We start from the raw sequence: 17,589 nt of genomic DNA, 5'->3' as shown, positions 1-17,589 counted from the left end.
CAATTACAGTGAGTCTTTGTCTCGTTAAGAAACAGTGTATAGCTCGGAATTTTGCTGGATACAATATGGGATCCAGCCGAAAGGGATAATTCACAAAATTTGAAAGATGGCTTGCCTACCATGCCTAAAGCAACTCAAGTAATACATGTGTTTTTTCAATTTCTTTGGGATTTTTACTTATTGTTTAATTTTGTTATTCCACAAAATGTTGCAGGGTGCATTGTAAAGCCTTTTGCAACAAGCCAATTGAAATCCACCTGAATATTTTACTGATGCATGCATCTGTTTGACTGATTATCTTTTGGATCTCTCTCTTCTGAACAGATTGCTCCAAGCCCAGTTTGTTGAAGGACCGAGCACAGCCCGGCTCCTCGATGAACATGCCTCAGTCTTTTGGAACGGCAATGGGTTTCTCCCTGTCTGATACGCTGTTTATGGCAGCTCTGCCCGGCCTGTCTCAGAATGCTAGTCATCTCCACACCTCAGAGGACAGCATCATTTACCTCGCTCCCAAAGCAGACATTAATAAGTGCTGGCCCATCCGTCCAACCCTGCGCAATGAGCTGGACACTTTCTCTGTGCATTTCTACGTCTTCTTTGGTCCAAATATATCAATTCCACCAGACAGGGCTGCTGTATTCGCCATTAACCTAATGCCTGTTTTAGACAGCGGAGGTGTCCTCAACATGGAGCTCAAACTAAACATGGTGAGTTTGGCAAATAACACTGCTTCTGCATGTTCAAGGGTGAAAGCCATGGCTATGCAGATTAGGTACAAAAACGTTAAACTGGCATGTTTTTTTTTTGTTATTTTGCATCCCTAACACATATCCTGGACTGCTTGCTGACAAAGAAACTGATCCAAAATGTTCGACGGGGCTGTGTTGGCCCCCTGTTCCCTCATACACTGCATGCTTTTCTGTTGCATGAGATCAGATTGTAATCAGGGTGTAAATATGCAACAGTTGATGAAGAGAAAATACCCCAGCTAGAAAGGGTGAATAATTGGTCTCACAAAGTGTCTGGCTCAGCTAGACTGCTAAATATGGATGCACGCATGGTCATAGACTGTGCTGTGGAAACTGAAAAAGTTTGCAACAAAACAGAAGCCAGTGTTTGAGCCTGTGACATATGTCTCTAATTGCGAGTGAACAAAATGCAAAAAGTCAATCAAGTTGGATTTGATAGGTCTCTGTTGATCTATCTGTCAGATTGTGATGGCATTATGAATGCACCTACAGAGGCTCAGTTGGTCTGCAGGAAGCCAGAAAGATACAGGCTTGCATACAGACTTTTAAACATTTCACTCTTGATAGGAATCAAGACATCCAGGGATGAAATAAGTCAAGAATAAAGCTTAAAATGGATACCTTTGATTGTTTAGTTCAGAAGAACCTCCTGACATTTCAGAATATATTCCTTTTTTTTTGCTGCCTTCCCAGAAGTAAGACTGATATCAGTTTTATCTCTCTTGTTCAAGGACATTTTTAGCCTTAACACCCATCCATCCATTTAAGAAAGTCTCACTTCAAGATTTATCAGACAAAATGAGCAATTCATGTAGAAATCAATGAAAGACTAGTCATTAATGAAAATAATCAGAGTCGTAGCCTTGCATTTATGCAAGGCAAGTAAAGTTGTTGAAATGCAGCTGTAGCCTTCACGCTGCTTCTCCCTGCCTCCAGACTTTGTGATAAGCAAGGCTAAACACATCCTTCATCTTCACTCAATGCAAAGAGATGAAATTGATTATTGATCTTCTTATCTAACCCCTGGTAAGAAAGCAGCATACACCCCTACTTCCCAAAATCTCAGAGAAAAAGTGAGCAAAAGAAAATAATTAATGAATTGGTTCACGTTGCCACTGACAAAGAGATTGTCCTGCAGTTTAAGTGGCAGCTTTGGTCTTTTCTCGATCGAGTATTCATAGTTTCCATGTTTATGTATGTGCACTTCTTTCCTGCTGTCTGGTTAGGAGAAACTCCATGTGCTATCTGTTAGCTTTCCACTAGCAATCTAAGTGTTTTGCTGCCACCCAATTCACACAGGGATAGACCCTTAACCCTCTCATCCCATGTCTTGCTATGGTCTCAAGTGAGTTGTTTGGCTGATTTTTAACTGTGCAGAAGTCACAGAGACGATATGTTGTGATGAAACCTGGTTGGTGTGATTGTTCTGCAAGCTGCAAGTTGTATTCTTCAGAGAGAGTGTCATGGTATATTATTCTACGGACAGATTTCTGCCCCCCTTGGCGATGATCTGTCACTTGCTTGTCACAGGCACAGAATTCAGTCATCCGATGCCAGTGGGGGACTCTGGCAGATTTGCAGGGCTTTTGGAGACAATAGCATGAGCTCCTTGTCTGCCCTGTACCACTTTCTGAGCCAAAGTGTGAAAGGAATGCATATAGGTTTTATTTCCACTGTTACCTCAAGTGGCATTATATTGATTCAGTCTTTTTGGCGCAATGTTTCAATGTTCTCTTTTGGGCTTGTAGGGGAAAAAAAAAAATATCTTAGGTTCTTTAATGAGTGTTAGAATTCTAAACTTCTTCACGTATACCTTGTTTGTGTTTTATGTTGTGCAATCTTTTTCAGTAACCCATAGCTTATATGGACCCAGCGATGCCCAGAGAAATATATTTTAATGTATTAATAATACATTAATGATTGAACAAACACAAAATTTGACAAAATAAATAATACAATAACAACAAACTCAAAAAGTAGATGTCACATTTTCTGTTTCTACTTATCAAAACTTTTTTTTTTCCAAAGTTATGTGCATATTAATTCCTACATACATGGCCCTGATTTTATCACAGATTCATCTGAACATTGTTTCTATTTCTTTTTTCTGCTTAGCATTTCTCCACAATAATAGACAATTTGTTTAAAGATTGTAGATTTAGTAAAATTAAAGGACTGATTTTTTTTTTTTCTTCCCATTTACATGATCATTACAACCCTTCACATAGCTTTTGGTTTAAGAACCAGCAGCACTATAGCCTGAAGTCTCATCAGAAATGTTCTCACAGTCTTGACGCACCCTCAAGTTTCTTTCACTCCTCTTTGCAAGAATGTTTAAGCTCAACCAGGATGGATTGGTAATGTCAGTGCAAAGACATTTTCAGCTCTTCTCAGAGATGCTTTATTGGCTTTTTTTTTTAATGGTTAGTATGCCTCAGATTGTTGTCTTGTTGAAATGTAAATCTTGATGGCAGCTTGAATAATCAACAGCTTTTAACCTTTTACCCAAGTTTTCCAGAGTAAGATGCTGCCTTTCAAAAAGCACACTGTTTGACTGTAGGGATGGTATCAGTGAAGTAATGCTCACTGCCTGGTTTCTTTCACATGTGCTGTTGGGAATCATTTTCAAAAAGTCCAACCTTTACAACACCAGATCAGAGAATTTTGCCCAGAGGTTTGTCACGTGTCTTTTAGTGAGGAATGACTTGTATCTTTCCACTCTACCATATATGCGTGACTGGAGTGCTACACTGAAGGTTGCGTGTCTATAAGGGTCCCATCTCCGCAAAGGAACTCATTCATGGTGATGATTGGGTCGTTGATGACCTGTCTGACCAAGACCCTTCATCCCTGATTACATAGTGTGAACAGTCTGTTTAGTTTAGGATCAGGGAGTTTGTTGATGGTTCCAGTCTTATTCCATTTCATTCACAGTCGCTTCCAGCGGTGGAGGCTGCTGTGCTTTTGGGTACCTTCAGTGCTTTAAAAACCGTGTTGTTCCATCCCCATGTCTCTGCTTTGACACAATCCTGTCTCACACATCTATGGACAATTATTTTTGATCTAATGCCTTGATTTTCACGCTGACATAATGAATGTTTAATGAATGCAATTACGCACCGGTGATTTCAGTCAAGTTGTGGAGGCATCACAAGTATCACTGACAGAAGTAGAGTGCATCAGAGCTCAGTTACAAGTCATACCAATGTACCTGAATATTTCCATGAATAGGATATTTCAGTCTTGCTTTTGCTCCGTTATAGTGGAGACTCAGTAGACTGATGGGCAAAAAAGAATTTGATCTATTTTTAAAAGGAGCCTGATTAGATAACAAAATGTAGAGCTTGAAAGGGTCTTACTGACAGCATGTTGTATACACATTAATTTATTTTCATGTTTATTTTTGGTCTATAAGAGCCAGGGGAGTCTGTGGTATATTAATGTTACGTCACCTCTGTTCACACAGGGGAGGTGTGGAAATACAGGCCTAGCTAGATGTCCGCAACATTGAAAACTAAATTCTCTTTCATTCGTGAATGTCTGAATAAAGACATATACTAATAAGTATAGATGTAAAAGATGTTGATTAGTCATTTATTTTATTTTTTTTAGTGTGAAATGGAAATGTTATGCTCAGTCAGGTAAAAATGTCTTATTGTTGCTAAGCAACATTCATACATTCAGGAGGTGAGCTGTGGACTGAAATCATAATAATATAACAGATGATTGGAAAAATAAGAAAAAACAGAAACCCATGAAGAAGTTTAATTTTTATATTTTGGAAACTACAATGTGCAGGATCCAGAGTGCGTGTCAGTTTCCTCCTAGTTCTTGCATCAGACTGCATTGTATTTGATCACCTTTTACATGTCAGCAGGACAACTCTGGGGAAATATAGAAAAGCAAAACTACACAAACTTAGTAACAGAGACAAAACGTGCATTCACTGAAACTTTTTCCCTCATTTTTGTGATTAGAGATGACATGTCTCTGGTCTTGTAGTGTTTTATTTTCAGCTTTCTATTCAGAAATGTTTCCACAGTACTCCTTTTCACTCAGTAACCTTGATTATTTAGTTGGCAGACAGCACTCTAACTGAATTATGCCTCTGCCGCTCACATTCGCCAATCATAACTAACTGATGCATAATGGATCAGGCATATAAACCCCATATTAGATGTGACAAATATGGCACTGTTACAAAGTGTCTTACATGCCCAAGCAGTAAATAAATGCCCATATAAAATTAACATTAAAATTCCAGGCATGAATTTGTAATAAGGCTTAAAGCAGAAATCTAAAGGAACATTAATTAACAAAAGATCACAAAATGTTCTGCTAGTAAAAGGAATTTTCAGACGTGTTTGAATTAAATTGAATTAAATCTTCTTAAATGTGCTGGTCTCTGAATTGTGAAGATGCAGAGAGCTGAGAAAAGACTTGGAAAACAGATGGAGCCTCAACACTTATCAGTAAAATCTTAATTTCTGCACAACACCGACACACGGAGCGGAGTTGGAAGAAAAAGGAATTTCCTGGTTTCTTCAGAACACAGTTAGTTCAGATGATAAATTTAAAAGATCGACCATACCGTATATATCACAAAATAATCACTGTATCTTGAGATAATCTTGCTACCTAATTTCTTGTGTTTCCTGGTGAACCTTCATGTTTACGGCAAGTAAGGAGAAGGGATCGTTTGTCCAATTGTTCACTCGATAAATGAGCCCCTTATCAAGATAGAAGGGGTGGAACTATACATCAACTCTGAGAAATACTGACTCGTAAACGTGTCCCAAACATAACTCTCTCTGTGCGGTGAAGAGGAGAGTGAGCTTTATGTTTCAACACTTCCTTGGCCTCATCAGGAGGTCAACACCTGTGGAGAACAAATGATGAGTGGTTTAAAGTATCATGATTCAAACTTGCAAACAGCTTGAGAATTATTTGGCTTAATTTCTACCAAAAATCAAGTTTGACATTCTCAGCTGCAAGCTGAATTAGAGACTGGGGTGGAGTGAAGAACCATGTTGGGGTTTGGTATTTTATTTGAAATGGCATACAGATGAATCCTCTGTAAATGGTGACAAACTATGTTTGGTTTGGCAGCACGAACCCTTTCAGTTCAGTGAGAGTAAACCATTCCAATCAATATTGTTTTTTAAAGCACGAACTGTTGCGAAATCTGCAGGAGGAATACTTATAAAGCCAGTAATGAAAAAAAGATTGTTAAAACCGTATAATAGTTTTTAATTATATGTTTCAAAGAGATACCTTTTTAGAGGAGATCAAGATTATGACTGTATTCAAAAAGGTGAAAGATGCAAAATGCAATTTTTTTTTTAAGTATGTCATTTTCTGGTTTGTGTACACAGTAGGTGGGCGTGCACTGCTGAATTGGTTTTGGATTTGAATGCAAATGTCATTAGATGTCATGATGAGAATATTTTTCTTGAGATTTATGATGCAGCATAACATTTTCCAGGTTGACATTCATTTTCAGTGCAGCCCTTAGCCCTATTCATTCAGCAGATGTTTAGACACAATTTACCACAATATAAGTTTAGAACTTGACGTGATTTCATAAGAAACCTTTTCGCCATAACGATCAGTCATCCATGAATCCAAAGTCCTCAAAGTCTACTTGAAATGTTTTGGTAATCATAGATATCTGAGTCTAAATGTGATATGTCAACTCTATGGCTGCAGTTCAGGGAAAATTATTAAGCTTGAAATCCTCCTCTAGAGATAATGAATGTTTGCGTTTTCTGATGTCGCAAGAGAAAAGGTCAAAGGAGCACCAACATCTTGAATTTAGGTTCTACATACCCTGAATTTCTGTTGTAAATTCTGTATCACATCAAATAGTTGTTAGGCTGTTTCAGTCTGACTGAAGTGGTGGATCGGTTGTCGCAAAGGCATTGCTGTGCTGCTAAGAATGGATGAAAGTCTTTGAACTGAAAACAAAATCTAGTTTTAGGGGCTTTTGACCCCTTTGCTTTCCATTGGTCCCAGAGTACCGTAAGCCCGTTCAGTATTCCACGCTTGAATGTTTCTTGCTTAATCCTTCATCTTCAGACTGCAGGGGGGAGTTGGGATGAAAGACAGGGAGGAAGGAGGAGGACCCATCTCGAAATGCCAGTGGGCGTGATTTAGTCTTCGTATCAAGAGAGTAACAGGCCAGATGGTGAGTTTAGGAAGTCTGAAATCTCAGCACTGGGCAAAGTGTTTCTTCGTCATTGCATTATTTAACAACTCCCTGCATATACATTATGCTCATTTTGTGCTATGGGGGTGATAGAAATCTTAATTATTCCTGAAATAATTGCCAACACTTATTCCCACCATCAGATGCATATCCCTGGACGCAAAGCAAATGCATTTAATGTGCTGAATCTTGTTCTGTAAAGTTTTGTCTGTGATAGAAGGACTTATTCTGAATTTACGGGCACTTTCTAGTTTAGTAACTCAGCTGAAAGTTTTTCATATTTGTTGAAAAACACCTCATCGCTCTGCTGCACCTACATTTCACTCCAACAGACAGAGACATTGTGACAAAGTAAAGAGGAATTTAAAACTTGCGAAGTGTCGGATAAGGTGCTTGAGTGTGCACTGATGCGCTATGAACCCACTCATTTAAAAAATGTTTTAACTGTTATCTGTGCGCCTGTTGTTCTTTTGCTGATACATCAAACCATACTGCAGGGGCCTCCATTCAACTCTCTGCAGATTGAGCCACTTTATATTAGCATATGCAACTCCCATCGCTTGAATAATTCCCCTGGATTCTTTTTAATGCATGAGCATGGTAATGTATAATTGATGCTTTAAGGATATAAACTGCCAACATCTTCATTTAGATGCCTCTGGCAGACAGAAGGAGAGTGCTCTCACTTGATTTGTTAGTTTTAAAGTTAACTGTCTCATAGCTAAGGAGAAGAGAGGCCTGAGGTAGTCATGAACAGTATAAGCTCACCAACACGATGGCTCCAGATGGGCAATGGTTATACAGGTGATTGAAATTTGCTTGTTTGTTTTTATTTTCAGTCTACACTGAAAGGAGCTAATCTCACAGTGTTCGGCTGCCTGAACCATGGCATGCCTCTTTTCTTGCGGGAAAACTCATCATTGAAATGCGAATCAGGTATGTAAAATTTAACTTTGACAAAATAGCCTAAACTTGTAACATCATAATTTCCAAATGATCTGGTTGTTAAATGTTTTTTCTCTGTAATGTAAAAGCTGTATCAGTCAAACTCATTGTTAGTTTCTGCTCTGTTTTTCCTCAGAATCGGTGGCTGGGTTTTCCCTGTCTGTGAACGTATCTTCTAATATCACCAAACTAAGAATTCCTTACCCACAGACAGGCACTTGGTACCTCAGTCTTCGCTCCCTGTGTGGCACTGAACATGGGTGAGACAGATCATGCTGTTTGATTAGGAAATAAATTCTTACTTGAGTTAGATGAAAAATCTTTGACAAAGTAATGGGTAAAAAAAAAAATTCTCCAATTCTGAAACAGTTGAGACGCTGTGTGTAAAATGTAAATAAAACCAGAATACAATCATTTCCAAATCTACTTCTGAGATACTCTGCCTCTCTGAGGTGCTTTTTTTTTTATACCCAATCATGTTACTGACCTGTTGCCCATTAATTTAATTAGTTACAAAATGTACATCCAGCGGTTTAATTTTTGGTAACACCTTAAATTTTTTTTTATTGCTTTCATTTCAACCTTTTTGAGATTTGCTACCAACAAACTCAAAATGGGTTCATATTTTTAATGAAATTTACAAGCTCTGCAAATCATTGCATTCTGTTGCAGTTTCTGTTTCAGATTTTACACAGCATCCCAACTTTTTTGGAACTGGAGTTGTAGTTTTTAAGTCTTTCTTTGAATATTCTAAATCCTTTGGAAAAATAATTATTTGCACTTGTGACTTGATGTAGACAATGAGTGTTTTTTTTTCAAAATGAGACTTCTGCCAGAAAACTTAACAAAAAGACTGGAAAAACAGGAGCATACTGCTCCGTCTAAAGATGAGAATCCTTCTGATAACACAAGAGGGGTATCTATCGTCTAATCCAAGTCTTGGCAGGAGAGCGAATAAACACATTTCCCAAAATATCCAACTGCGCCTTTAAAGCGGAAACAAGTGTGTAAATTGTGTTCCCTGTAGTGCTCAACCCAGAAAGTCTTAAAAATGTGATTTACAAGCAGAAATTCACTGAAACGAGTTGGTTCTCTGTTGCTCATAAATTTTTGACCATCTCATAATCAGTTCTTCGGCTTGGTACCAACACCCCTCGGCAACCTTTGTGAGACAATATTTGCTGTCAAACATAAAAGACAATTGGATGCATGATATTTCCTATAACACATCTTCAAATAACAATCACAACTTTGTTTATCAAGATGAATAATCTAGCACGCTAATGTAGAAACCACGCTATTTAACCACATCCCTTCCCATCTGTTACCCAGCAGACTGATTTGTCCTCTGGTGCCCACCTCACATGGAAAAAACTGAACATTCCCATTTCCACAATTGTACGTTAAAAATTATTCAAACATGCATATAAATTTGTGTCTTTCCTAAAATGTAAAAGGTGAAATGTCATAATTTTCTCCAAGCTATTTTTGTTCACACAGGGGGATTTTATTGTAAATGGGGTAGACGGTATTTCTTTTCTTCCATCTTAAGTACATTAAACAGAGCAAACTGCCAGGCATATTTTCCTTTTTGTAAAGGGCATAGCTCCTATAGTTTGTGAGCGAGATAGTATCTTTCATTATCCAACATTTTCTAACCCCCTTATGTACTGAGTATTGTTTAAAGTCACTGTGAGAGATGTCGGCTGGAGGAGGGGGAATATTTCCATTAAATCGTCCAAAGCTTTTTCACAAGTTCTTAAGTATTAGCAAATCAGCAGATTGAGCTGTTTTGCTGAACCTTTATTAGCCCAACAATGTGAACAGAATGAAATTAGGCAATTCTTTTTTTCTGGTCCTCGTGAGAGTTCCAATTGAATTTGAATAACAGATAATAACAGATGGTGTGGGACACATACTCATCTTCACATTAAAGCTAAGCTGAGGTATGAAAACGGTGACAGCGTTCACATTGCTTCGTGTTAGATTTCACACTTATACACATGCTAAATCAGTTCAGTCTGGCTAGAGAAGAGAAGTGGTAGTGCGATTGACAGCTACTCTTAACGTCCACAATTATTAAAGAAGTGGGCAAAGGTGTCATTTTGAAGAACTGTGAAGTGGGGAAAGACGAACGCATTTGTTGCCTCCAGGGCTTTCATTCTCTGTTATTAATTGTCTTTGAATTCCCACAAAATGCAAGAGATTAAGACATCATCAGTTCATTCCTGTGCAATTGCTACTTTGTAGAATGTAGCAGTAACTTCTTTTATGCGTTGAATTTTTTTAAATGTCTATGATGAAAAAGTGGAGGAGACTCTTCTCACAAACCCCAGATAGAGCAACGTGAAAAAAAAACTTAATTAATTAAAATACTAAGTAACTGTTAAACAAGTAGAACTCTTGTTTCATTCATTCTTTGAACAACAGAAATAGTTTTCAGAAATTAGCTTTTGTATTTTCTCTATGAATTTGGAGATTACGCAACCAAAATGAAGTACATAACAACTCAAAATGCTCTGCAAGGTTACAAATTGCTCATGAATTAAGATGAGATAACAATAAACATGAGTTTATTAGGATGTTGTGAGTATTATCATTACTATAAAAATAGCCAGTAAACAAACTGGACATTTTGATAGATAATGACCAACAATGACGGGATCACCATTAACTGATTTCAGTAAGCATCAGTTGACATAAATATCATGCGCACATTTGTTTTCCAATCTGAGAGCTCAAGCAATAAATTTTAAGAGGCAAGTTGCCAGACTTACAGCTGTTTTGACTGTGGCCAAAAGTGCTGATACTACTCATTAAGAAAAGAATAATGATACACATCTGTAAACCCAAACAATTCACCAAAATTGAAAAGATAGCTGCAGCCAGAGCTTTGGCCCTGCAGTCTTATGACTGAATTCTAAAAAAGCAATGTTTAGTGCAGAAAAATTAAAGCCTTGCTATCATATTTGATGTTTGGCCAATGATATAATAGTTTGATGAGATTAACAGAGAGATTAAATTGTCAACACCATTATCTGTGGAGTAATTAATCATCAGCAAAAATCTGATGATGATAACACCTCCATCTCCGACTGCTCGTTTGCCTTTTTACAGGTTCGAGGTGTGCACCAATGTTACTGCAGAGGTGTATATGCGATCATACCTCACTCCGTGCATCAACGACTGCGGGACATACGGACAGTGCAAGCTTCTACGCACCAACAACTACCTTTATGCTGCATGTGAATGCAAAGCAGGTAACGATTTCTGTAGAGATTGTGTTGCAATGCAGCACAGTGTCAGTGTATTTGTCAGGCTGACATGAAAAGCTCTTTCCCTCCTCGCTTGTAGATTTGAATTTGCGCCCACTGTGAGCTAAATTTAGATTAGGTCGTCTCCGGATGTCTTCTTTGGATTTGATTCAACAGTTCCCTTATTTATAAATTAGCAATTAATAATGAGCAGAAAGTGTGACCATAAATTAATGATTACTTGATGATGACTTGATTTTCAGCAGTCAGAAGATTTTTCTGCTTGCACGATGATGAGATGAAACTTTCTGTGAGGAAATGGGGTCATCACCACTGCAATGAATTTCTAATTTGTCGGAAAATACATCATGCAGAGTGACAAGAAAATGGGAGAGAGCCAGGTGGGATGGCATAAGTAATTTTCCAGAACTGAACTGACAATACTGCAATTAAATTGTACAACACCTACCACTGTCCAATGTGGCCTTGCATTAATCTAATATAAGCTGTTTTGATAAGACAATAAAACATGCTCTTAATTAGAACAGCTTTTCAATAAAGATGAGCTTATGAAGCTAAACAAAGCATGCCCTCTGAGGCTTTTTAAAAAAAAATCCTGCCTTTGATCTTCTTTTATTGGAGCCCGCTACTCTTCAGTTAAATTCATTGTCATACTTCATGTGTGTCTCTGCTTCCTGGCAGGCAGTCTGCATTCAGCTGTTGCCCTTGGCTCGTTTCATTCTGCAAAACCTCTGTTCAACAGTGCTCACGAATATTTAATCCGCTCTGTCTTATCCAATCCACCACTTGATAAGGTTCCAATGTGGCAAAGCAGGGGTGTGTAAAAGCAGAAGGGAGTTCACACAAAGAGGCTCTATTCTGCTGGATCAAGAACTTCACACAAATATGTTTTATAATATGCTTACAGAGATATGCTGTTGTAAGAAAAGGCTAATGATACATTCGTTTCATCAGGACATGCATACTTTTTAAGAGATACCATTGATTAAATGAATAAGGTATTAAAACAGTTTAATATACAAGAAAATGTAATAAGAGTTGAAGTAAGACAAAACCCTTTTTCTTTTTTTCCCATGAAATTTCTATTTGAAATAATTTTCTATTCTTGGGTTATCTTTCAGTTTTCATGATGTGTTTGTTTTGTGTATTAGGCTGGAATGGCTGGGGATGCACTGACAACTCAGAAGCCTACTCCTACAGTTTCCAGCTCCTCTCCACCCTTCTGCTCTGTCTCAGTAATTTGATGTTTGTCCCACCGGTGGCCATCGCCATTCGGAGCCATTATCTACTGGAGGCTTCAGTGTACATCTTCACCATGTTCTTCTCCACTGTGAGTTACTTCTAATAAATAAATCAAAATGGTGACTGATGGAATTTATATGAAGACAAACTACTGAAGGGTTGTACTTCGGATTCAGATTCAGCTACTCTTTAATGAAACATAATAGAAATAAAATCGGTTACTTTGACTGAAAAATAATCTTGGATCATGTTCACCATAATTTCATGTACTGGAAATGGGGACAAGGATGCTTATGAAAAGAAATGAGCAGGCAGGCAACGTAATACAGATTGCTACCTCTAATGTTAGGATGTTCAACTAAATGTTGGTGAGAATCAAGAACAAATGATGGTTGAAGAATGCTTAAAGTAAACGTTTATGTTGGTAAACCAATTTCATTCAGTTAAACTTAACTTGAACTGAATGCTACTTTAAATTTTTATGAAATTATTTTGCCTCATAAAGAATTGATAACAGTCATCAGTCAATAGTTATTATATTTTTCAGCCATTGCTGTGGACAGGGATTATCTATAAGGTTCTGTGTTTCCTCCGAGCTGAAGAATCCTCTGACTGAACATACTTTGTTGTTTGATCACAATCTTATGTAGAGGGTCCAGTGTTATCCATTATGTTGAGCAGCTTTTACAACATTTATCTTTGCATAAGCAGCACCAGGGGCTCCAGAGCAGTCCCCAGCCGAGGACCTGCTTTCTCTCTGTTTGTTCTACTTCTGAGTCACTGGCTCTGATGCTGCTGCCCAAACAGATGGAAGTCTCCACAACAGACTTATAGATATGCAACATGTTGGTGCAAATATTGAAGGACCTAAGCCTCCTCAAGAAATAAAGTTTACTCTGTTCCTCCTTGTAGACAGTCTCAGTGTTGCATTTCCAGGTCAGTTGGCTCTCCAGGGGAACAGCCAGACATCTGTAGTCCTCCACCATCTCCACCTCTTCTCTCCAGAACGGAAATAGCTTTTGGCTCATTTCTGACCCTCCCAAAATCAACAATCCTCTCCTTTTGTCTTGTTTACTTATTAAGAGGATTAATTCATTAAGAGGATTGTTCCCACATCATGCCACAAAGTGGTTGACCAGTTTCCTTTATTCTTGTTCATCACTGATACAACCCACGTGCTCAGAGTCATTTGCGTATTTCTGCAGGATACTGGAATCTGAGTTATACTGAAAGTCTGAAGTATAAGAGTGACGAGAAATTCAAAGAATACTCTCCCCGGGGGTGCACCTTTGCAGCTGAATACCTTCGTAGACTCAACTCCTCAATCACAGAAACTGAACAGAAGAATCCAGTTGATCGTGGTGGATTCAAATTAAGATTGTTAATTTGATAATTGGCGAAAGATTAATTTAATCATTAGTAATGAAGAGTTTAAGAATTTCATACTATGCAGATGACTTGCATCTGTTTCTCTAACCTAGTTATGGAAATGGTTTAACTCGCAAGACCTGTGTTTTGCTGAATAAAGATGCTGCATGCTTGTTCTCCTTTAAAGTGGTTGATTAGCTATTTTTTAATCTTTCTCTTGAAATACATCCTTACTTTCAATTACTAGCAACTTCACAACTTTTAAGCCAACTTGAACAGTCTTGGGCTCTACAGATAAGAGATACTCTGGGGAATTGTTATACCATTTTCTGACCTTTTCAACAGGCTGAAGTAAGATTTTTAAAGCATCCATCTTATCAAAAGTGTAAAGAGAGAAATAGAGAGAAAGCAAGACCAAAATTAATCCATAACAATGACTCAGTCATACTGATTGTATTTTCAAGTATAAGAAGAACATGCCTTCTCGGGCCTGTGGTGCTGGTCAAACAGAGCAGACAAGGGTTTTAGAGAGGAAGACAGCCTGATTAGTGTCTGTACAATATAAAATAAGTGTACTAATGTAAATAGCACTTTGCTAACCATCTAGCATGAACTTTTAATCAGTACCTCATCAATGTCATAGATTTATTTGACTGATGGAAAGAATTTGGAAGAAATTACATTAGAAAAAGGAAAGGAAGTTATTTAATTTTATGTATTATTGGCGGTCTTCTTCGTTAACTTTTGCTTGAGAAGGGTTTAAAGACAGTTTGCTTTGCCAGATATAGAAAGTATAATGCCATGAAGGCATCCATGTCTGTGTTTCCTTTTCTTTACTCAAGGAAGATTTATTGAAAATGCTGACTTAGATTGATACCATAGTTAAATTTCTCTTACAAAAAGTTGAGATTAGTTTAGAATGTCCAGTACATGTTTTGTTTGTGACTGAACGGCAATGACATGTAGGCTAAGTGAATTGTTTGGCTGTGTAAACAACCATCTCTTGCACATGTTAGCTGTTTGTCAGGTTAAAAGAATAACTTGTGTGTTCAGATCTTATCAATGGGTACATGCTGGGGTGTACAAAGTGAATATAAAAAAAAGTGAAGTCAATATAAAATGTGTTATTTTTTACCAAACAAAAACAAAGTTCTTATTTTTAAAGAATTTGCTGTTTATAGCAGTATATTTTCCCATCCCATTTCTTGGCTGGTATAACCGCTGTTATTTCGATCTCCTCCCACAGTTCTACCATGCATGTGACCAGCCGGGCATTGTTGTCTTTTGCATCATGGAGTATGACGTCCTGCAGTTCTGTGACTTCCTCGGGTCGCTTATGTCAGTGTGGGTCACTGTCATTGCTATGGCAAGGCTAAAGTCTATCATCAAACAGGTGTGTTTCTACTGTAACTCAGAATGAAAATCAAGTATCAATGCATGACATGACATGACAGTATGTTGAAGGAAGAGTAGTTTATCAAATTATACTCAGTGTACACAACGTTCGTTCTGGTACATAGACTGAATCTCCATTTTGTTCCACAAAACTTGTATCTTTGCATTAGAAGTCAATAGACCTTTGAGAGCCAAAGCAGAAGGGTACCTATTTTTTCTAAACAATAAAATGCTTGCTTTTTATCTAAAGTTAGCATAAGTGCTTTCTGTTATATTATTTAGAATTCTACACTTGTTTTAATAATATATGTTTTGAGAGTTAGAAATTACTCTTTCTCAGATGCTCCTGGGATTCCTGTAGGTTCCATGATTCAAAAAGGAAATATAGCGCTGTCTTAACTTCCCTGCTTGCGAGGTTTACATACCATTATAAAGTATAACATGTTTTTTGTTCTTTTCTTTTCTGTTTATCTAAGCCTAATAAACAGGAGAAATCTATGCTGAATGTTATGTCAGATCTGCTGCTGATCACTAGCTTTTTAGACAATATACACGGATGAACTGTATAATAATCTTTTTGTAAAGCTGACAACAGTTGCTGTAAGTGGAGTAAAACCTTTGAGCGTAAGAAGCCAATAAGAGTCATTTATCACACTGATATTCAAGAAGCTCAAACATGTCGAAAAGCAATGTTTTAAACTGCACCCATCCATCCCCGATATGTTTTATACATCTACAGAGCATTTGTCAGGCTAATATTGATTGTCACGCCATTATGAAATGTCTCAGTAAGACGAGTCTGACCTCATGCATCATAACCCACATAATGTTCAGTCCAGTCTTGTACGGATTGCAAATGTTGTGCGCTTACTGTGGCTCTGTGTCACCGTGGTGGGTGCATCTGACTAAAGCTGTGAGGATCATGAACATAAAAGTGACATACAAGTATATCAAACAAAATGCCATCACATTGGGACACTAATGGAGCCAATAATCTTGTGCTTTTGATAGCTGAATAGGTCTCAGTAAACACATATGCTACATGACTTGTTGTATTGAAGCTTGTCAGAGCATCTTTGCCATTAGATTTAACAGCATACGCATTGTGTGAAATGTGAGATTTTGCTGCATAGTCTATGGTCAGAGGCTTTGGCTCAGTGTGATTTTTAAAAAAAAAAAAGCAGTTTTTAAAAATTCAGCCGAGCAGAACAACCTGTATGATTTTTATTTTTTATTTTTTGTTAAATGTTACCAGTGTTTCCAACATCTAGAATTAGACCTGTTTGGACCTGAATGCATTTCCACTGTAAAGTCAGATGGAAGCACCTAAACTGAGATGTGAGTGGCTGACAAAATGAACAAAGCCCTGAACAAAGAGAGATTAGAGGTCTCCAGATCCATAAACAAGTCTCACATATGCATCAAATCTTAGATAGAAATGAAAAGATCAGTTTGTTAGAATCAGCGGAGCGTGGCGCTAAATTCTGTGGTTGTTGACATATTGTGGAGGATAAACACTAACAGGTGCACCTTCTCCCTGGGTTACCCTTTGGCTGCACACCAATATGGAGCAGTCTGAGGAAAAAGTGTGTGTGTGTGTGTGTAAGTGTGAATGTGTGTCCCTGTCCATAAATGAGACAGAGAGAGAGGGGAGTGGTGAGAGGCAGAGGGGTTGTGGGAGGGAGGTAGAGTATGAACATCTGCTGTCCTCTTGGGTTTTCATTTTTGCTTAGTGCTGCAGTATGCAGTCACTAATCAAATCGCACATGTCAGGACTGGGAAGAGGAACTGTGTACGCTTGTGCACTTGAATAAGACATTGTGTGTGCTTGTGTGTATGTTTGTTTATGTCCACGCCCATAGCAGCAGTAGAGGGTCCCAGCACCATCTAACATCGTGTATGTGCAGCACATATGTGACTGTTGGATCCAAAAAGCCCTTTAAGTCCTCACAAATATGTTAGCAGAACATTTTGGAAAGGTTTTTTTTTTTTTCAATATGCACACAGAAAGAAGCTTCATTTGTTAGTTTCAGCTCGCTAAAGGCTGTTTCATCTGAATCACATCACTCCATTTAAGTGAAAATTATTTTAATCTTTGATGCAGCTTCAAGTATTGCACAGACGTCTTGAGCCACCCCTCATTTCTTTTTATTTTGATATGAAGGAGCCAGACTTTCTATTTATTTTTTGAAATGGTCTTGAGCCATAGCTCTCCAAGTTTTCTGAAGGTCTTTCAAAGTTTTTATTTGGATATTGCTTTGTCACTCATTTTCAGTCTGGTCCTTGTACCTGACTGCCAAATGGGAATGTTTTCTTCTTTTTTACCTGAGCCACTTAACACTAACCTATGAATCATTAAAACATGAAAAGGTACCTAGCTTAAGGATCAAGCAATGTTGTGTCATCT

The 17,589-nt window shown here is 37.8% G+C and overlaps 2 protein-coding genes across 2 annotated transcripts in view; both read left to right on the top strand.

Annotated features, from left to right (window-relative positions):
• The window catches only part of tars1 (threonyl-tRNA synthetase 1), a 133,480-nt gene that overhangs the window by 61,058 nt on the left and 54,833 nt on the right, over positions 1 to 17,589 (top strand). The window lies entirely within an intron of this gene.
• The window catches only part of tmem8b (transmembrane protein 8B), a 38,543-nt gene that overhangs the window by 12,760 nt on the left and 8,194 nt on the right, over positions 1 to 17,589 (top strand). Inside the window, exons 6-11 of the mRNA XM_072387512.1 lie at positions 325 to 707; positions 7,797 to 7,893; positions 8,039 to 8,162; positions 11,020 to 11,162; positions 12,329 to 12,507; positions 15,034 to 15,180. Of these exons, the coding sequence (XP_072243613.1) occupies positions 325 to 707; positions 7,797 to 7,893; positions 8,039 to 8,162; positions 11,020 to 11,162; positions 12,329 to 12,507; positions 15,034 to 15,180 (1,073 nt within the window). The remainder of the gene's footprint in view (positions 1 to 324; positions 708 to 7,796; positions 7,894 to 8,038; positions 8,163 to 11,019; positions 11,163 to 12,328; positions 12,508 to 15,033; positions 15,181 to 17,589) is intronic.

Source organism: Leuresthes tenuis, unplaced genomic scaffold (genome assembly GCF_036924035.1).
Source record: "Leuresthes tenuis unplaced genomic scaffold, fLeuTen1.0.hap1 SCAF_6, whole genome shotgun sequence".
Taxonomy (NCBI): domain Eukaryota; kingdom Metazoa; phylum Chordata; class Actinopteri; order Atheriniformes; family Atherinopsidae; genus Leuresthes; species Leuresthes tenuis.
Note: the sequence above shows the minus strand (reverse complement) of the source record. Positions and strands in the feature narration are given on the sequence as shown.